This window comes from Coregonus clupeaformis, chromosome 14 (genome assembly GCF_020615455.1).
Source record: "Coregonus clupeaformis isolate EN_2021a chromosome 14, ASM2061545v1, whole genome shotgun sequence".
In the NCBI taxonomy this organism is placed as follows: Eukaryota; Metazoa; Chordata; class Actinopteri; order Salmoniformes; family Salmonidae; genus Coregonus; species Coregonus clupeaformis.
Genome location: NC_059205.1, coordinates 46,821,610 through 46,844,040, shown reverse-complemented (window position 1 = coordinate 46,844,040; position 22,431 = coordinate 46,821,610). Strand labels below are relative to the sequence as shown.

Genomic DNA, 22,431 nt, shown 5'->3' with positions numbered 1-22,431 from the left:
CCATCCCGGTACTAACACACCTAATTCAACTTATCAATTTGACCTGTTATTTAATTGACTAGGTGAATCAGCCAGGTATGTTACAACATGGACTAGAACAACAAAAACCTGCACCTCCTGTCGGTCTCCAGGACCAGGACTGAAGAGCCCAGGGATGTGTCCCAAATGGCACCATATCCCCTATATAGTGTACTACTTTTGCCCAGAAAATGTAGTCCACTTTATAGGGGATAAGGTGCTACTGGCAGTGCAGCCTACATCTACAGAAGTAGAGTGTATCACCAGTTAATGTACCCGGACCAAGACCTAGAAGGTCAGTGATCCACTAGAGATATACTAGATTTACTAGAGATATACTACAGATGCCGTAACTTAATTTGATCCAGCTTCTCACAAAAGGAAAATAATCCTGCAGCAACAGGAAATTTGAATTATTAAGTGGATTATAATTAAAGGCCTTTTTTTTTAGGGGTTGATACATTTTTTGTTAGGGCTAATCAAGTCTGACATTTTTAAGGGGAAATTAAAAACTTTAGAAGCCTTTTTAAACCTCAAATGGACTACACGTTTGCATTTCCTGCTGTGCAGATAAATTCCTGCAACAACAGCATGATCAAATTAAGATACGGCATCTGTAGCTCTACTAGAGCTCTACTAGAGCATCTCACCAGGTAGACGGCAATCCCTCCTCCGATGAGGAAGCCACAGTAGACATCGATGGCGTGGTTCTTGAACTGGATGATGCGGGTGAGCCCACAGATGATGCCACCCATGATGAAGGAGAAGACCAACAGGGGCTTCAGCAGCTTGGAGGATTCCGTCAACGTAGCGTTGAAGTACATCTGGAGAAGAGAGGAGCGATACACTCCGGCATCCATAGTAGGAAGTCGCCAACTAACTAACTAAAGACTTCGTAGTATGGATGCCATACAGCTAATAATTCAGCTGTCTTCTATACAGTTATATATTGCCACCGTATATCCAGTTTAATTAAGGATTCTACTCTGAACAAATTGTTCTTGTTTGTAGAGAGGCCTGGAATCAATATACTATAAACAAAGGACTTTTAACTTCAAATGGAGGTAGCCCCTTGTTCGAAACTTGATTTGCATTACGACTGCAGTCCAATTCAATCATTACAAGGATGATTCATGTTTTGGAGAACATTAAAACCTTTTACTGCAGTGGGCTAAATCAGCGTCACACGGAGTGTTTCTTGGTAGTCTTAAACCAATCTACTTTGAAAAATAAGTATAAACCTCACACACATGGTTATGGGCTTAGAAAAAATAAAACATCTGTACCGCGTCAGATATAGCGTTTGCATCCCAATATTACACATTATATACACAATATATACAAAAGTATGTGGACACCCCTTCAAATGAGTGTATTTGGCTATTTCAGCCACACCCGTTGCTGAATGGTGTATAAAAGCGAGCACACAGCCATGCAATCTCCATAGACAAACATTGGCAGTAGAATGGCCTCACTGAAGAGCTCAGTGACTTTCAATGTAGCACTGTCATAGGATGCCACCTTTCCAACAAGTCAGTTGGTAAAATGTCTGCCCTGCTAGAGCTGCCCCTGTCAACTCTAAGTGTTGTTACTGTGAAGTAAAAAACGTCTAGGAGCAACATCGGCTCTGCCGGAGAACGCTACCTGCCCCAATGCATTGTGCCAACTGTAAAGTTTGGTGGAGGAGGAATAAGGTCTGGGGCTGTTTTTCATTGATCGGGCTAGGCCAGTATCTTGGCCAGGTCGCAGTTGTAAATGAGAACTTGTTCTCAACTGGCTTACCTGGTTAAATAAAGGTTAAATAAAAAATTTAAAAAATTAAAAAAATAGGCCCCTTAGTTCAAGTGAAGGGAAATCTTAACGCTACAGCATACAATTACATTCGAGACAATTCTGTGCTTCCAACCTTGTGGCAACAGTTTGGGGAAGGCCCTTTGCTGTTTCAGCATGACAATGCCCCCGTGTGCAAAGAGAGGTCCATACAGAAATGGTTTGTTGAGATCAGTGTGGAAGAACTTGACTGGCCTGCACAGAGTCCTGACCTCAACCCCATCGAACACCTTTGGGATTTTTTTTACATTTTATTTTTTAAAGTTATTTTTTTTAGTCATTGAGTCATTTAGCAGACACTCTTATCCAGAGCGACATACAGTTAGTGAATGCATACATTCACTAACCCTGACCTCAACCCCATCGAACACCTTTGGGATTTTTTTTACATTTTATTTTTTTTAGTCATTTAGCAGACGCTCTTATCCAGAGCGACTTACAGTTAGTGAATGCATAATTATTTATTTTTTCATACCGCCCCCCGTGGGAAACTAACCCACATCCCTGCCGGCCAAACCCTCCCCTACCTTGGACGACACTGGACCAATTGTGTGTCGCCCATTGGTCTCCCGGTCGCGGCTGGCTGCGACAGAGCCTGGACTCGAACCAGGATCTCTAGTGGCACAGCTAGCACTGCGATGCAGTGCCTTAGACCACTGCGCCACTCGGGAGTATGAATTGGAACACAGACTGCGAGCCAGGCCTAATTGCCCAACATAAGTGCCCGACCTCACTAATGCTCTTGTGGCTGAATGGAAGCAAGTCCCCGCAGCAATGTTCCAACATCTAGTGGAAAGCCTTCCCAGAAGAGTGTAGGTTGTTATGGCAGCAAAGGGGGGACCAACTCCATCTTAATGCCCATGATTTTGTAATGAGAGGTTCGACAAGCAGGTGTCCACATACTTTTGGTCATGTAGTGCACATCACAGGAGACTGAAATATAACAAAACCGTTTGACATAAACACCAGATTTTCTGCATTCTTTTTAAAAAAAATTTATAGCTTGCGGAATAAAAAATAAAAAATATTAATAACATTCCACCCATGAGGCCTCTAGAAGGTGATTTTGTCATTTGACTGCAGGAAATACAGTAATAATCTCAAATGAAGGTGGAAAACATTTGTAGAGTAACACATCGTAGAGCAGCATCCAGTACACTTGGATGAGAACCAGTAATATCAGATTGCTGTGAGGCAGTAGAGAGAGTAGAGAGATATGTGTGCGTGTGTGTGTGTTTTTCTGTGTGTGTATGTGTTTCTGTGTGTGTGTGTGTGTGTGTTTCTGTGTGTGTGTGTGTGTGCTTCTGTGTGTGTGTTTCTGTGTGTGTGTGTGCATGGGCGTGTATGTACATGTGTGTGTGTGCATGCATATGCATCTGTGTGTGTGTCTGTATGCACGTACATGCGTGTGTACGCCTACAGTATGTGTGTGTGTGTGTGTGTGTTTGTAGCTGGATTACTTACAGAGATATAGACAGCAGCGAAGGCGGCCAGAGTGGCATGCTGCGAGGGAAAGGACTTTCTAGAACGACAGGGGAGGGAGACAGTCATTTCAATCTTCTGCTTGAGAGATAGTGAGACAGATTCTAAAAGGAAATCCACCGTAAAGGGTACAACCTATGATCGCATTGCCACAGCAGTGAGTTGGTTTTATTTGCCCCTCAAATCACTGACCATATTATGAGCACATAAGCATAGCAGGCTTTTGTCATATCCCAAGCCTGAGCTAACTTGCCAGCAAGGAATAAAGTCAACAAATAGCCCTTTATTTACTTTAATAAAATGTTGGCCAAGCTGACTGTGCTGTAGCCACCATTTGTATATGGTCCAGACCCACTTGTCTACTAGAGTATTCCATACCCTACATAATTTGTACAATGCAAAAACAGCACCCTTAAGGGACTTAAAAGCGAGTTTTGTCTGACAACTGAGGGACTTTCTAATATCGATACCGTAGGTAGGGCAAATGTTCACAGGCCAACTTCCCTTCCTGAGAGGCTGGACAGAACAGAAAACACACAGCACACATTCCGCATATTGATGAGTAAACAGGAACTGACAGCCGGGGTAAGAGCTGAAAATGATAGCTGTGAAACGCTCGGCTGCCTGGGCTATGTGTGGGTGCAGGCAGGTCTGCCACAACATTCCCTGTTTTGTAAGTGCACCGGGGATGAACTGAGTGGGTTGTAGAAACGCCATCTTCAGTTTTCCTCGCTTTCTTCTCACTGCGGTACCAGCAGACCATAGCTAGGACTGCTACATTGTACAGTGAGTCAGACACAGTATTCATTATGGGTAAACCAGTGACTTGGTGGAGACATTAAGTGCCTTTAACAAACGAATGTCTCTGGGTGTTTTTCCGCAAGCTAGCGCTATTATTAACATTGCTAATGAGCATTTTGTAATATCCCACTGGGCAAAAACTGGTTGAATCAACGTTGTTTCCACGTCATCCCACATACTGTAGTATTCCCTATAGTTTTTTTTAGGACTAAAGTCTGCAAAAACATTACAGTAAATACTGTAGTATTTACTGTGGTTTACTGTTGTATTTACAGTTTACTATAGTATAAATACTGTACTGAAAAAAAAATGTAGTATATACTATAGAAATTACTGTTGTGTTTTTGCGGACTGTAGTATACTGTAGTATTTATTATAGTGTTTTTGCGGACTGTAATACAGTATACTGTGGTATTTACTCTAGTGTTTTTGGGGACATTACTGTAGTATTTACTAAAGTGTTTTTGTTGTATTATCTCCTTGAGGAAACCTACTGGAGATATAGTAAAAGAGAATATTTTTCATAAGCAGTAGGTCTGATCGGATAGTTCATAGCTTCTGCTCTTTTCTATAACCTGTAGGGAACACAATATATCGTCTATCCTTGGCATGTAGGTTTCTCATTTACAGGTAGCACAAATTGGGATATGGGGGAGGGGAATGGGTAGGGTTAAATACTGTAGTATTTACTATAGTTAAATTATTTTAGTGTTTTTGCGGACTGTAGTGTTTTTGCAGATATTTTATTTTGTGGATAATACTGTACTGTTTAGTATAGTATTTTACAGTATAATACAAAATTCTATACTAAGTAAAACACATGATCGAGGGATACTACAGTGTGTAGTAAAGTATCCTACAGTATACTACAGTTTCTGTATACTACTATAGTATTTTTTATGTGGCAAAAAATATATATATCAATGTGATGACGTTAAATCAACGTGGAGAACTGATTGGATTTTTAAAAAGTCATCAATCATGGGATTTTTTTTTTTACATTTAACGTTGAATTCACGTTAGTTGACAACTCAACCAAATGTAAATCAAAACTAGTTGTTGAACTGACGTCTGTTCCCAGTGGGATAGCATTCTAATGTATGTCAACACAGCTTTAATTGCTGCCAAAGGTGATTCTAACATGTATTGACTCAGGGGTGTGAATACTTATGTAAATTAGATATTTCTGCATTTCATTTTCAATAAATTAGCAACAATTTCTAAAAACATGTTTTCACTTTGTCATTATGGGATATTGTGTGTTGATGGGTATGACAAAAAATCAATTGAACACATTTTGAATTCAGGCTGTAACACAACAAAATGTGGAGTAAGTCAAGGGGTATGAATACTTTCTGAAGGCACTGTATACTGTTTCAAACTTTACTACATTACAGAGGTATGCTAATGACCCTCTGTGGTAACCCACTAGAGATGACCTTGCAGGCCACTTGAAAAGCACCGTTTCAGAGCCTGTGTTTCCAAGCTCCAAGGTGAAGTTTCCCCTACGTTAAAATCTAGGATCAGCTTCCCCTCCACTAGTCCTAATCGTAACCATTAGTGTGGAAAAAGCAAAACTGACCCATGATCAGTGTCTAGGACAGGGGTGGGCAAAAATGTTTGCCTCAAGGGGCCACATCAGGATTTCAAAATTCAGCGGAGGGCCGCACAGATTTTTATTCAGGCTGATTTGTTTGTCAAAAGCGATTTGCGTGCCAGCAAAAGGGCAGTTATTTGAAATTATATAGGTCCATTATAATTTCAACATACTTTCTATCTAGTTTTAGACATTCAAGAGGTCTGGAGTATTTTTATTTATCCCAAAATAACCCCCCCTGGTCTAGGTGCAACTTCACCCTACACCTGTTTCCACAGACACAGTGGAGATCATTCATAAGTTTTACTGCCATGGTCAACCACATGTTCTACCAACCATCTAGTTACTCCTGAGGGTGATGGGGCATGCATCATTCAAATCTCTATGCATTTTTAAAACACATTTTCAGAACAGTCTTGTTTACTGGGCCTGTATCCATAAACCGTCTCAGAGTAGGAATGCAGATCTCCCCCTGTCAAAAATGATCCTAGATCAGCACTCTGACCTGCCAGCGTTGATGATGGCTGGGTCTGCTCCATCAGAACAGATGTCGTCTATGATGAAGGAGCTGTCGTCACAGGTCATGTTAAGCGTGGTGTAGTTGGGTTTACACACTGTCAGGAAGTAGGGGGCGTGGTAACCCGTCGACAGCTGGATGATGTCAGTGATGAGAGCCGTGATGCATAAGCCAAATACATGGACCCCTGGTAGAGAGAGAGGGGAGAGAGAGGGGAGAGGGAGAGAGAATCCGCAGAGGTGGGGACAGAAAGAGGGAGAGCAAGGGAGATATTAATCAGCTAATCACCAAAAGACAACACAAAACACTATACAGAAAATGTGGGTGTTCACTACACAGCCAGGTCCCACAGAGTGTGTGCGTTTTGAGAGGTAAGATACACCATGTGTTTTTCAAAATGTCATAATTGAGAAAATACCAAAACTTACCAACAAACCGAACAGCTCGCCGTATATACGAGTTGAAATTGCAGCCGGCTGCGTTGATATTGGCCTCTGTTTTGACCCCACTCTTTTTCCTGGACAGACAGCAATACAGGATACCCTCTCCTATCATTATCTAGGGAGAAATTCGACAGAAAGGGCAGGCAGAGTGAGGGTTTAATTCCTGTATGTTGAATAATTAGACCAAATAATTAATTTATTAATAGGAGTGCAATTCCATTCCTGAATTGACTGGAATTGAAATGGCAATGACACCAACTGACAGATAAATTATTCATAATCTCAGTTATGAGTTGCCTGTCGATAGCAGCAGCTGTTAGGGAAGGAGAGATCGCTAAAGTCAATGCAGGGCTGCTCCACAACCTGAGCCTTCTGCTTGTGAATCAGCTAAAACAACTACGTGCCTCTGAGGCAGCTACACTGACAGCCTGACAATGGGGCAGCTACACTAACTGTCTGCCTGTGGGGCAGCTACACTAACTGTCTGCCTGTGGGGCAGCTACACTAACTGTCTGCCTGTGGGGCAGCTACACTAACTGTCTGCCTGTGGGGCAGCTACACTAACTGTCTGCCTGTGGGGCAGCTACACTAACTGTCTGCCTGTGGTACAGCTACACTAACTGTCTGCCTGTGGGGCAGCTACACTAACTGTCTGCCTGTGGGGCAGCTACACTAACTGTCTGCCTGTGGTACAGCTACACTAACTGTCTGCCTGTGGGGCAGCTACACTAACTGTCTGCCTGTGGTACAGCTACACTAACTGTCTGCCTGTAGGGCAGCTACACTAACTGTCTGCCTGTGGGACAGCTACACTAACTGGACTCCCCATGACAGCTATCTCACCTGTGGGGGAGAAACAACTGACCTGTGTGGAAACACTAAACTTCTGGGTTGAACCATCTAACCAGCAGGGGAGATTTCACTAGATACATAGGCAGGCGTTCTCTGAACAATTAGTATTAATTGTCAAATTGTGTTGCTGTTCTTTAACAGTCTATGTTGTTGTTGTTTTATTCTAGGAGCAATTACTACTGTACCTATACTGTATAGTGTAACGTGTGCGTTCGGCACAGTAGGAGGCACATTACATTTAATAGTTCATTGCCTGCATTTCCTTTAATAATTAGAGGATCAGTGAGTGGGAACAAATTAAACAGGCAGGATATATAGTCAAGGCAATCATATCTCCTGCTGCAGTGTATTGATGTTATAGATGATACTGTATATCTCAAACAAGGGACCCAATATGAAGTTAATGACTCAAGGAGAGCAATAGGAGTTGCATTAACCATCATAGAACATGTTGCTAGAGGCAAACTCATAAGCCATTATACTGAAAGGCTTTTAGTATGGTTTTGTATTATATGGCTGTCTGTAGTTTTTGTGTGTAATACTAAAGATGTATGAAATAGTGACCTATTTATTTTCAACAAAAGGAATTAGAGTACAAGTCGCAGCTAAATATCTGAACCGTATCCAATTTGCCTGCAAAGCTAGTGTCATAGTGTAATAACGTCACCATAGCTAAAGTAAAAGAAAGCAACATAGAGAAACCAAGTGGGTTGGCAGGTAGCTTAGTGGTTAAGAGTGTTGTGCCAGTAACCGAAAGGTTGCTGGTTCTAATCCCCGAGCTGACTAGGTGAAAAATCTGTCGATGTGCCCTTGAGCAAGGCACTTAACCCTAATTGCTCCTGTAAGTCGCTCTGGATAAAAGCATCTGCTAAATGACTTAAATGTAGACTAATCTGTGTGTTTCGACCACACATCGAGACCAAGTCATTCAAGCATAAAAGCAAACAAGAAAACCCTTCACTGGGAAGCTGTTTTTAAGTCATCAAATCTGTCTTTCTATCTGTCTGCCTGTGTTGATGTTCTGACGGTGGGCGGCAGTCCAATCAAAGCTGACAGTGCCAGCCAAACTGTACGGGCCTGAGAGACAAGGCCAGCCAAACTGTACGGACCTGAGAGACAAGGCCAGCCAAACCTTAAAGGCCTGAGAGACAGGGCCAGCCAAACTGTACGGGCCTGAGAGACAAGGCCAGCCAAACTGTACAGGCCTGAGAGACAAGGCATGACACTGCAAGAAGCACCACCCTGCAGGTTGCCTAGGTGATAACAGTTGAAGGAGAGAAAGAGAATGTGTCGCCAAGCGAGACGCTGTCAGAGGAATTTTTGCTGAGGAGCGTAGAGAGAGAGCAGCAGCAGGGTGATGCTAAGAATTGTATGAAAATAACAAGTCAAATTAATGGAGAATTAGGATGATCATCAACCAGCAAAACCAGGACATTATGTTTTAGGCCAACACTTTTCATAAAAGTCCATGGGAAACTGTCTCCCAGATATCTTCAGGTCATCTGTTTTCTCACATCACTAGTGTCTAGAACACAGAAAACACCATAGACAGAACAACATAGAGATGTTATCTTTATGGAAGAGACTATTACAAAACCATGACCTTTAGCAAAATGATGACACTTGACCCTTACACCTAAGAGCAGAACACTTCTGGAAGAGTGAGATATTAGATATGAAATAATGAAAACCTGTTCTTAACTAGACCCTAAATGTGGAACCACTCTACAGGAAAAAAAACTCAGAAGTGATCCTATAGCCTATGAGTGAATTAATCTGCATGAGTAAACACATCTGACCATACCATTGGGAGAAAACCCTTCTGATAAATCCAGGTAAATGAGCATGCTAAGTTATTAAAAGTAATAATTTTTTGGAGAAAAAAAACAGACATTGTAAGTAAGCCCTTTGGATTCTCCCTGAACCCTTAAGAGTAAACTCTCATTCAGCATGAATAAACCATAAGAAGTGAGCACTGATATGTGGATGAACCCTTTGGAATGAACACACTGAGTTTAAGGGCATGCTGGCCGTGAGTAACCCTTAGAATTGAAACATGAAGAGTGAATTTTGCTGGTACACTAAATATAGAATCCTTAGAGGGGGACTATCCACACTCACAGTGAGTTTGCCAGCACACAGGCCCTAAACCCTTAGACGTGATCCCTTGGTAGTGCAATTGGGGGCCCTTGACTGTGAGTTTACCTAACACCGGAATGAGAGTAAATTGAAGAGCACACTGATGCTACTAGCATGGTCCCAGATCTGACAGGAGTCCTTCCAACTCCTATGGCCATTATTTGGCATGGCACTAGGAGTTGTCAAGACAGCACAAACAGATCTGGAACCAGGATTGGATGTTACATGCTTCAGGCAGCCAATAGGGAGCTAGGGAATGAGGTTTGTGGTTACACTGACCGTGGCTGCAGGTCCAGCGAAGGCCAGACTGAAGAGAATGAGGAAGGGGATGGCCTCCTGCGCCGGCTCGATGTAGGGCATGCTCAGACTGCGGTCATTGCAGCTGTAACCCGACTGCACAGGTTTGAACACATCTGTCAGCTCCAGAAAATAGAGGCTGACCACAGAGGAGGCCAGAATGGGAAGCTGGAGGGAGAGAGAGAGGAGGGAGGGAGGGAGAGAAAGAAAGAAAGAGAGAGAGGGGAGAGAGAGATAGAAAGAGAGGGGAGGGAGAGAGAGAGAGAGAGAGAGAGAGAGAAGGGGGAGAGGGAGAGAGAGTGAGAGAGAATGATAGAGTGCGAGAGAGAGAGAATGAGAGAGAGAGAGAGGGGGGAGGGAGAGAGAGAGGGGGGAGAGGGGAGAGAGAGAGAGAGAGAGAGAGAGAGAGAGAGAGAGAGAGAGAGAGAGAGAGAGAGAGAGAGAGAGAGAGAGAGAGAGAGAGAGAGGAGGGAGGGGAGGGGAGGGGGAGGGAGGGGAGGGAGGGAGTAAGAGAGAGAGGAGCGGGGAGGGAGAGAGAGAGAGAGAGAGAGAGAGAGAGAGAGAGAGAGAGAGAGATAGATAGATAGATAGATAGATAGATAGATAGATAGATAGATAGATAGATAAGAGAGAGAGAGAGAGAGAGAGAGAGAGAGAGAGAGAGAGAGAGAGAGAGAGAGAGAGAGAGAGAGAGAGAGAGAGAGAGAGAGAGAGAGAGAGAGAGAGAGAGAGAGAGAGAGAGGGAGAGGGGGAGAGAGAGATGATTAGAGAGGGGTAGTGGTAGGGAAGAAAGAAAGATAGATGAAGATGAGGGGATAGATAGACAGGGAGAGAGATATATAAAGCAGAGGAGGGTGATAGAGAGATGTTTGAGAAAGAAAGAGAAAGAGAATGAGAGATGAGAGACAAAGAGGGGGAAAAGGTTAGAAGCTGTTTTAAGAACATATGGCAAGCAGCAGACAGAAAGCAGACTACATTAGAGAACTGTCAGACAAGCCATCCAAAAGACAACCCACTATTCTTCCAAATGACATCCTTCCTGAGTAATCCTCATCCTTCCCGAGTAGTCATCATCCTTCCTGAGTAATCCTCATCCTTCCTCAGTAATCCTCATCCTTCCTGAGTAATCCTTATCCTTCCTGAGTGATCCTCATCCTTCCTGAGTGATCCTCATCCTTCCTGAGTAATCCTCATCCTTCCTGAGTGATCATCATCCTTCCTGAGTAATCCTCATCCTTCCCGAGTAGTCATCATCCTTCCTGAGTAATCCTCATCCTTCCTCAGTAATCCTCATCCTTCCTGAGTAATCCTCATCCTTCCTGAGTGATCCTCATCCTTCCTGAGTGATCCTCATCCTTCCTGAGTAATCCTCATCCTTCCTGAGTGATCATCATCCTTCCTGAGTAATCCTCATCCGTCCTGAGTAATCCTCATCCTTCCTGAGTGATCCTCATCCTTCCTGAGTGATCCTCATCCTTCCTGAGTAATCCTCATCCTTCCTGAGTGATCCTCATCCTTCCTGAGTGATCCTCATCCTTCCTGAGTGATCCTCATCCTTCCTGAGTAATCCTTATCCTTCCTGAGTGATCCTCATCCTTCCTGAGTGATCCTCATCCTTCCTGAGTAATCCTCATCCTTCCTGAGTGATCCTCATCCTTCCTGAGTGATCCTCATCCTTCCTGAGTAATCCTTATCCTTCCTGAGTGATCCTCATCCTTCCTGAGTGATCCTCATCCTTCCTGAGTAATCCTCGCCCTTCCTGAGTAATCCTCATCCTTCCTGAGTGATCATCATCCTTCCTGAGTAATCCTCATCCGTCCTGAGTAATCCTCATCCTTCCTGAGTGATCCTCATCCTTCCTGAGTGATCCTCATCCTTCCTGAGTAATCCTCATCCTTCCTGAGTGATCCTCATCCTTCCTGAGTGATCCTCATCCTTCCTGAGTAATCCTTATCCTTCCTGAGTGATCCTCATCCTTCCTGAGTGATCCTCATCCTTCCTGAGTAATCCTCGCCCTTCCTGGGTAATCCTCATCCTTTCTGAGTAATCCTCATCCGTCCTGAGTAATCCTCATCCTTCCTGAGTGATCCTCATCCTTCCTGAGTGATCCTCATCCTTCCTGAGTAATCCTCGCCCTTCCTGAGTAATCCTCATCCTTTCTGAGTGCTGATGACTTTTAAACTATAATTCTCTTTCCAGACAGGGCCACACAGGATCAGAAAATGCTTCCATTCAGTGACTTAATAACTTGAACCCCAATTTAATTAGGCAAACTAAACAACATAAAGGATACAATAGGAATAAATTGTTCTATATTATACACTATGGTCGTAAGAGTGATTGGACCCCAATTCTATTTGTAATGGCTAACATTACAGAATGGAAGTCTCTATATAAAAGCTTTACCCTTAGCATTTGTTGATGACCAACTGAGTTACTTTATGTTTTCATTCTTATCTTTTATTATTTATTATTGTTGTTGTCTTTGTCAAACTTTGTCGAGAGGGAACCTGCAAAGAAGCATTTCATTGGATGGTGTATACCATGTGTATCCTGTACATACAACTAATATAACTTGAAACTTGAAACTGTTACCCAAGCACAAAAACACCTTGTACCGCACAACACGAACTGAACATCGAGAACATACAATGAGTGGCTTATGAAAGCACAGTGATTACACAGGGTTTCCATTCATTCTCCATTTATAGTTCTCTCTACCTCAGCAAAGCAAAGCAATTATCTGAGTGCTCTGTGAGAACTGAATTTCTACAGAAATCACACAGGCAGTTTCCATATGCCTCTTGCCAACTGAGATTACAAATGATTACAAAAGCAACAGAATGGGATAGCATACAATCTGTTGAGTATGGGCAAGCGATCAAAAATGTAACATTTGAAGGGAAATGTTATCTTACTACAGCTGACCAAAGGCATCTTCAGGAGCTATGATGTCATTTACAATGTTCTTGGTTGGGGGTGGGGGTTACAGTACATTTACATTACATTTTAGTCATTTAGCAGACGCTCTTATCCAGAGCGACTTACAGGAGCAATTAGGGTTAAGTGCCTTGCTCAAGGGCACATTAACGTCATTTAGCAGACGCTCTTAGCCAGAGCGACTCACAAATTGGTGCGTTCACCCTATAGCCAGTGGGATAACCACTTTACAATTTGGGGGGGTTAGAAGGATTACTTTATCCTATCCCAGGTATTCCTTAAAGAGGTGGGGTTTCAAATGTCTCCGGAAGGTGGTGAGTGACTCCGCTGTCCTGGCGTCGTGAGGGAGCTTGTTCCACCATTGGGGTGCCAGAGCAGCGAACAGTTTTGACTGGGCTGAGCGGGAGCTATGCTTCCGCAGAGGAAGGGAGCCAGCAGGCCAGAGGTGGATGAACGCAATGCCCTCGTTTGGGTGTAGGGACTGATCAGAGCCTGAAGGTACAGAGGTGCCGTTCCCCTCACTGCTCCATAGGCAAGCACCATGGTCTTGTAGCGGATGCGAGCTTCAACTGGAAGCCAGTGGAGTGTGCGGAGGAGGGGGGTGACGTGAGAGAACTTGGGAAGGTTGAACACCAGACGGGCTGCGGCATTCTGGATGAGTTGTAGGGGTTTAATGGCACAGGCAGGGAGGCCAGCCAACAGCGAGTTGCAGTAGTCCAGACGGGAGATGACAAGTGCCTGGATTAGGACCTGTGCCGCTTCCTGTGTAAGGCAGGGTCGTACTCTCCGAATGTTGTAGAGCATGAACCTGCAGGAGCGGGTCACCGCCTTGATGTTGGCGGAGAACGACAGGGTGTTGTCCAGGGTCACGCCTAGGCTCTTCGCACTCTGGGAGGAGGACACAGCGGAGTTGTCAACCGTGATGGCGAGATCATGGAACGGGCAGTCCTTCCCCGGGAGGAAGAGCAGCTCCGTCTTGCCAGGGTTCAGCTTGAGGTGGTGATCCGTCATCCATACTGATATGTCTGCCAGACATGCAGAGATGCGATTCGCCACCTGGTTATCAGAAGGGGGAAAGGAGAAGATTAGTTGTGTATCGTCAGCGTAGCAATGATATGAAAGGCCATGTGAGGATATGACAGAGCCAAGTGACTTGGTGTATAGGGAGAAAAGGAGAGGGCCTAGAACTGAGCCCTGGGGGACACCAGTGGTGAGAGCACGTGGTGCGGAGACAGCTTCTCGCCACGCCACTTGGTAGGAGCGACCGGTCAGGTAGGGACGCAATCCAGGAGTGAGCCGCGCCGGAGATGCCCAGCTCGGAGAGGGTGGAGAGGAGGATCTGATGGTTCACAGTATCAAAGGCAGCAGACAGGTCTAGAAGGACAAGAGCAGAGGAGAGAGAGTTAGCTTTAGCAGTGCGGAGAGTCTCCGTGACACAGAGAAGAGCAGTCTCAGTTGAATGACCAGTCCTGAAACCTGATTGGTTTGGATCAAGAAGGTCATTCTGAGAGAGATAGCAAGAGAGTTGGCTAAAGACGGCACGCTCAATAGTTTTGGAAAGAAAAGAAAGAAGGGATACTGGTCTGTAGTTGTTGACATCAGTGGGGTCGAGTGTTGGTTTTTTGAGAAGGGGAGCAACTCTCGCTCTCTTGAAGACGGAAGGGACATGGCCAGCGGTCAAGGATGAGTTGATCAGCGAGGTGAGGTAGGGGAGAAGGTCACCGGAGATGGTCTGGAGAAGGGAGGAGGGGAAGTCTTTAAAGTGAATGTACACAAATGGGACTTGGGAGTTTCTCTCACCAGGTCACAAGGTAAGGAAAAACTCCTGGCCCTACACAACTCCTCCCTCATCCCTCCTGTGGCTTTATCCATCATGCACTGAATGATTGAGACTAAGGGCTCAATTCAATCAGATCCGCTTTAGCCGACATCCGCATGTCAGAGGTGGAACTGTGTTAGAGCTGTCAAATCCACAAGCAGCTCCCGCCATTATGCCTAAAGTGGACATTACCATTGGCTGCACGGAGTCGCATTAAGATAAATCCCATGCAACCTTGTTTACAATTTCGAACACTGGAACGTGAGATGTATTCTACACATCGATTAGGCTGATAGAAATCCTCATTATTTAGTTGAATGATTTAAATTTGAGCTTCATTATTTCTATATAGCCTACACTTTCTTGTTCTGAACTTGTAACGCAAGTGGGACAGGAGTGCCTTCGTGACAATGATTACAAGAGCAGCTGCTCACCGATTTGACAGCTCCAACGCAGTTACACCTCTGACACCGCCAAAACATCAGCTATGGAGGTGTCGGCTATCGACCGTTAACGTTTGATCTGATTGACTCTATGCCTAAATTACACTAGTTCTAAATTAGACTAATTCAGGTAATTTAACACTTCAACCCCAAGGAATTTAGAGCCCACCCAGTATGACTCAATGGGTCAATGGGTAATTTCTTCTTCCTTCATGCAATTTCAACCTGCTAATTTGCCAGTGCTATAAACAATAAGGTCTAGCTTAGAATTATACTGGCATTAACAAATAATGAAGAGGATCATCATGATTGATATGATACTACAATAACTGGTTCAACCAACCACCACAACAGCTGACAATGCAACTATGTACTGCTACTATACTATTACTACTACTACTAGTACTACTACTACTACTACTACAGTCGTGGTCAAAAGTTTTGAGAATTACACAAATATTAATTTTCACAAAGTCTGCTGCCTCAGTTTCTATGGTGGCAATTTGCATATACTCCAGAATGTTATGAAGAGTGATCAGATTAATTGAAATGAATTGCAAAGTCCCTCTTTGCCATGAAAATGAACTTAATCCCAAAAAAACATTTCCACTGCATTTCAGCCCTGCCACAAAAGGACCAGCTGACATCATGTCAGTGATTCTCTTGTTAACACAGGTGAGAGTGTTGACGAGGACAAGGCTGGAGATCACTCTGTCATACTGATTGAGTTAGAATAACAGACTGGAAGCTTTAAAAGCAGGGTGGTGCTTGAAATCATTGTTCTTCCTCTGTTAACCATGGTTACCTGCAAGGAAACACGTGCCGTCATCATTGCTTTGCACAAAAAGGGCTTCACGGGCAAGGATATTGCTGCTTGTAAGATTGTACCTAAATCATCCATTTATCGAATCATCAACAACTTCAAGGAGAGAGGTTCAATTGTTGTGAAGAAGGCTTCAGGGCACCCAAGAAAGTCCAGTAAGCGCCAGGACCGTCTCCTAAAGTTGATTCAGCTGCGGGATTGGGGCACCACCAGTGCAGAACTTGCTCAGGAATGGCAGCAGGCAGGTGTGAGTGCATCTGCACGCACAGTGAGGCAAAGACTTTTGGAGGATGGCCTGGTGTCAAGAAGGGCAGCGAGGAAGCAACTTCTCTCTAGGAAAAACATCAGGGACAGACTGATATTCTGCAAAAGGTACAGGGATTGGACTGCTGAAGACTGGGGTAAAGTCATTTTCTCTGATGAATCCCCTTTCCGATTGTTTGGGGCAACCCGGAAAAAAGCTTGTCCGGAGAAGACAAGGTGAACGCTACCATCAGTCCTGTGTCATGCCAACAGTAAAGCATCCTGAGACCATTCATGTGTGGGGTTGCTTCTCAGCCAAGGGAGTGGGCTCACTCACAATTTTGTCTAAGAACACAGCCATGAATAAAGAATGGTACCAACACATCCTCAGAGAGCAACTTCTCCAAACCATCCAAGAACAGTTTGGTGACGAACAATGCCTTTTCCAGCATGATGGAGCACCTTGCCATAAGGCAAAAGTGATAACTAAGTGGCTCGGGGAACAAAACATCGAAATTTTGGGTCCATGGCCAGGAAACTCCCCAGACCTTAATCCCATTGAGAACTTGTGGTCAATCCTCAAGAGGCGGGTGGACAAACAAAAACCCACAAATTCTGACAAACTCCAAGCATTGATTATGCAAGAATGGGCTGCCATCAGTCAGGATGTGGCCCAGAAGTTAATTGACAGCATGCCAGGGCGGATTCTAGAGGTCTTGAAAAAGAAGGGTCAACACTGCAAATATTGACTCTTTGCATAAACATAATGTCATTGTCAATAAAAGCCTGTGACACTTATGGAAAGCTTGTAATTATGCTTCAGTATACCATAGTAACATCTGACAAAAATATCTAAAAACACTGAAGCAGCAAACTTTGTGAAGACCAATACTGTACTACTACTACTACTACTACTACTACTACTACTACTACTACTAAAACAACCAAACAAGAATTTCAACCTACTATTTATGATCAAAATAATAAACGGACATAAACAATGGCATCAGAATAATGCCTAGCAAACTATGGGTATAAACCTAATCACAAACAAACACTTTAGGAGCTGTGCTACATGGTTGCCCACCATACTGATAGCACTTTGCAACCTTATGTTCATTTAATAAGAGCTTATCATGCAAGTCTGTTCCTGCATCTGCTCGATTACTGCCATCCAGGTTATGTGTAGGATTTCTGCTTGTTGTGATGACACCAGTTAATTACCTATATAATTGAGCCCCATGGAGCAGTTAACAGAATGATGATCTGCATGACCATCTTACCTGTCATTAAGCAGTCATAAAGGAACATTCGTCTAAATGGGCTGAAGGTAAGGGGGAACAGTAGGTTGTCCCCCACCAAAGGGCAAATTACAAAAATGCAATTTCAGTCAATCTGGAAGGCTCTGTTTGAGCAACCATTGTTTTTAGCCACTTCTGCTGTAGTTATGTAGCAAAAGTCGAACACTAACCCTAACCATAGAATAGGAATCCCCATTCAAGTCAATAATGCCATGATGGATGGCATTCTAGTGATTCTATTTCTATGACCATGCACAATTTTTTAAGTTATTAAACATCACTTAAGTTCATGGTTTCCAGAGATAATGTTTTGTATTTCATTGCACCCTCTCCTATTCAATCCTATGATAGAAGAGACTGGGCCACCAGGGCAGCTCGTGGGATCAGGCGGCTAGCGAGGCTGGTGATTTAGGTCCCAGGGTATGACACTTTTATAATCCAATGATCCCTCATACTCTCCCTAGACGGAGTCTCTCTTCTCTCTCTCTCTCTCTCTCTCTCTCTCTCTCTCTCTCTCTCTCTCAGGGAGCAGATCCATGGCCTACCAAGGGCTATCCTTCTTGTTGATGTCACACTTAGACAGAGAGTTAGCCTGCATTCATGTCCTGTTGAGGTTCTTTATGCTTACTCAAGCATAGTAAACACAGTCGACATCTTCAGCTAAAGAGGGTAGAGGAAAAAGTAGAGGATGGAGCAGAGAACTCTCCAAGGTGCTCAAATTAGACACCATGTACCACTGTGTGGTTTGTCCATTTTCATTACTTGTATCTTATTTTTCCTCTCACTCACAAGTTAGCAGGACATATGTGTTGTTCTCTAGCATCACTGACTTTGCTGATAGCTGCTTTATTGAGGAACAGTTCTACTTACTGTGACTGATATCTGGTTGTCTTACCTAGCTACCTTAAGATGAATGCACAAACTGTAAGTCTCTCTGGATAAGAGTGTCTGCTAAATGACTAAAATGTAAATGTAAAACCAAAACAGTCAGTGTTAACAGACAAGGAAGAGAGAACCTCTGCTTGTCAATGACATATGTTTGCATTGCAACACTCCTTGCCTGCACTATAGAAGCCCACTGAGAATGCATGTCCTACTTAATATGGGCATCGTGCCCCTCTCCAATGTGTACATCCAAGACCCAGCCATATAGCCTACAATGGCTGCGTTTACACAGGCATACCAATTCTGATCTTTTTATCCACTAATTGGTATTTTGACCAATCACATCAGATCTTTTCGCATCAGATCTTTTTCAGAACTGATTGGTCAAAAGATCAATTTGTGAGAAAAAAAAATCAGAATAGGGCTGCCTGTGTAAATGCAGCCTATGTAGGGGAAAACATATGAGACCCACCCGATGTTCTTTTCAGGTAATCATCTATAGTTAATCGTCAATTGATCTATAATGAATGGTAAAACCTGCATATTTGTTGGAGCATCATCAAACTCATAAGAATGCATTGAAACCACGCAGCAGTCTTCAGTTCTATGGAGAGCTCCCAGATTCAGAAGATTACATTATTGTCTGTCTGTCAATTAGGCCTCTACTCACAAAAAATGCTAATGAATTAATCAATTCATTGGCTGTATAAGCCTATGTCATTTTATATAGGCGTCACATGCTCTATAATACAGTAGGCCTACATAAACTAGCATGGCATATCAATATTCATGATTTGCAGTTTCATCATAATCGCTGCGTGGGAGAAAACAAACAGGGCTAAACATGTTTCATTCCAGTTTTTTCTTGAACGCAGCCTTGGGAGTCCTTTATGCATAATCCAACTAGTTTTTGACGAACATTGTCTAAATTATGTGGGTGTTGAGTTATATGATCAATGAAAAAGAGATTAAACAAGAGAGAGTAAAATGATTTATTCTCTATCATGTTCACCACTTTACATCATCGCTCCTGTATGAATCTGTGATATGACACATATGACAGAAAGACATGAAGAGAGCTCGTTAACCTTGAATAAGTAGCTTTATGGCAACCTCATCATTAATCCTAGTCTTGATCGTGACTGCCATACCAATGCACAGCGCCGTGACTGAAAATTACACACATTTTTCGGGTATACCTGTAGGCGATGTGGTGCATAAAATATGATACAGCTGCATTTTGTTGCATTTCCGCTGTCAGTCACCGCATATTCATTCAAAACCATAGAGATCCTATTAAATTATATTATTATTATAGTATTCTCATTCCTAATTCTATTAACTCACCTACCTCAACGAAATAGAAACAAGGCAGCAAGGTAACGCTGTCTTTGGTCACCTTCCCTTTTAATCTCTCTTTTGCAGACATGATGAACCTCCTGTCTCTCCTTTGAGAGGCCGGAGACAGAGAGTTGTATTTAATTCCGCCCGTAATTTTGGCAATGTAAGAGATTACGCTTCTGTAGCTGATGGTTTCAGCTCCATCGCCAAGTGTCGCGCTTGTATTGAATGAACCGCTCCACTGCAGCCAGTCACTCGCGCAAAAAATCACTGTATCGAAACCAGCCGCAAAACCAAATGGTACAATTCAAAGCATTGTGCGTAATTAGGTATCTAGAGGGGAAAAACATGCTCCAAATATTGCATTATATTCCTTGTGAGTATTTAGTATTTAGCAGGTGAAAACAACGATGTGGAACGACTCGATAAGGAAAATGCTAAAAAGATTGATACAAGTGACGTCAGAACAAGTGTGCTAAAAACCTATTTTTCGCACGGGTGGTGCGCATTAGAGTACGCGCATACCAGAATGAATACATTGTGCATGACAAGTGTTTGTATGTGCCACACATATAACTATTGTAGAGTCGACCCTCTACTGCTGCACCACTAATTGTTCATTTTCATGTCAACACGAAAACCATTTAGCCTATGGGATCTTGAACAGAGAGATGCAGGCAGAGGAACAGACGGACGGACGCACACACACACGCACCCACGCACGCACCCACGCACCCACCCACACACAAATACCCACCTCTAACTTCATTGCTGTACAACACAAACACATCCTCAACTTCCCTCTGGTTTTCCGCTTTTTACAGAATTCTTTCCAATCCAGTTTCGCTCGTTTTCGCTAGCTTTCTTTGTTATTCCACACATGTCTTTAGGTGTGAGAATCCTGCCATCTTCCACTTCTTCTCATCACAACCTAGTGAATACTGAGACAGTTAGCTGAAATGTGCCACCCCGTCTGGGATTGAAACCCTCAACTCAACCACACTGTCTGTTAACGCCTTCATGTGGTCAGTGAGTTCATTCTAATTCTTTACTTTATGTTCTTATGTGGCGGTGGCAGTTGCGTCATCATTATCTGGAAGGCATTTGGGAATATCAGCGCACACCATCAGTTGCCCTCTCCTTCCAATAAACACTGGACAGTCATCTTATTTATAACCTACAATAGTTTCATGCAGACGGAAATGGAAACGCCACACGCGTCCATCTCCAGTTTAACGTTCTCTTGAATTACTTCAGATATGAGATGAAATGTGCTTGGGGATTAACCATGGCTGTAGTGCAGGCTGCGTTTCACCTCAGGTGTCCAGAAGTCAAAGCAGATAACTGCTGCCATCTTATGGTAGAGCTTTAATATTACAATAGCAGGGAAGGCAGCATCCCAATTGTTTTGAAAAGTTTCCTTTCCTCACTACCTTAGTACAGTGCCTACCCTTGACGACCAATTATTACATTTACATTTACATTTTTTGTCATTTAGCAGAATTATCTGCAAGAACCTGATAAACAATGCCCTGAGTTCTTCTGAGACATGTGAGCTGACCAGAAAAACTGTAGGACCTTGTGATAGAGTACAACTACTGCAGAACCCAGAGTTTTCCCTGGTCAAGTCACATGGTCAGGAAGAATCCAGGGGCCCTAACTGAAAACATTATTGAGAAGATTCATTCCAGACATTTCAACTGTCATTGATTAGCTAGGAAATAGTGCTATTAGATAGTATTGAAACATTGCCAATGGTGTGCTGTAAAACGTGTAAGGTCCGTAACACCCACACACTCATAGCTCAAAATTACCACAGCAGGCAAGCAGGCAGACAGGATGGCAAGCAGGCAGTCACATGCCTCTTCAACTCCCTCTGTTAAATGGGGCCAATGTGTGACATAAGGGTCAACTTTTCAAAATGGTTTGATATACATTTAAATATGATTTTCTTGCAGTTTCACAGGTGTAGTTACAGGAATAAGAGTCTAGATAAGCACAATGAGACCATAACTCCTAGCAACAACAAAACATCTACATGTCATTAGAAATGTCACATGAAACATGGACACTGCATGTTTGTTTGTCATGCCTAGTAGCCAGGTCTGTTTGTGCTTTAGTCAACTTCGCTATCATTTCAAATCAAATCAAATTTTATTTGTCACATGCGCCGAATACAACAGGTGTAGACCTTACAGTGAAATGCTTACTTACAAGCCCTTAACCAACAATGCAGTTTTAAGAAAAATAAGTAAACATTTTATAAATTAAAAATTAAAAATAATTAAAGAACAGCAGTAAAGTAACAATAGCGAGGCTATATACAGGGGGTACCGGTACAGAGTCAATGTGTGGGGGCTCAGGTTAGTCGAGGTAATTGAGGTAATATAGGGATATATAGGGCAGCGTAAAGGGGGGGGGGGACAATGCAAATAGTCCGGGCAGCCATTTGATTAGCTGTTCAGGAGTCTTATGGCTTGGGGGTAGAAGCTGTTAAGAAGTATTTTGGACCTAGACTTGGAACTCCGGTACCGCTTGCCGTGCGGTATTAGAGAGAACAGTCTATGACTAGGGTGGCTGGAGTCTTTGACAATTTTTAGGGCCTTCCTCTGACACCGCCTGGTATAGAGGTCCTGGATGGCACTACCCTCTGTTGTGCC

The 22,431-nt window shown here is 43.3% G+C and overlaps 1 protein-coding gene across 1 annotated transcript in view; it reads right to left on the bottom strand.

Annotated features, from left to right (window-relative positions):
• Positions 1–20,240, bottom strand: part of plppr4a (phospholipid phosphatase related 4a) — a 33,441-nt gene extending 13,201 nt beyond the window's left edge. The window contains exons 1-6 of the mRNA XM_045224852.1: positions 19,782–20,240; positions 9,959–10,144; positions 6,674–6,803; positions 6,234–6,432; positions 3,313–3,370; positions 669–842 (exon numbers count right to left, since the gene is read on the bottom strand). Of these exons, the coding sequence (XP_045080787.1) occupies positions 669–842; positions 3,313–3,370; positions 6,234–6,432; positions 6,674–6,803; positions 9,959–10,144; positions 19,782–19,859 (825 nt within the window). The 5' untranslated portion in view covers positions 19,860–20,240. The remainder of the gene's footprint in view (positions 1–668; positions 843–3,312; positions 3,371–6,233; positions 6,433–6,673; positions 6,804–9,958; positions 10,145–19,781) is intronic.
• Between the last annotated feature and the right edge of the window lie 2,191 nt (positions 20,241–22,431).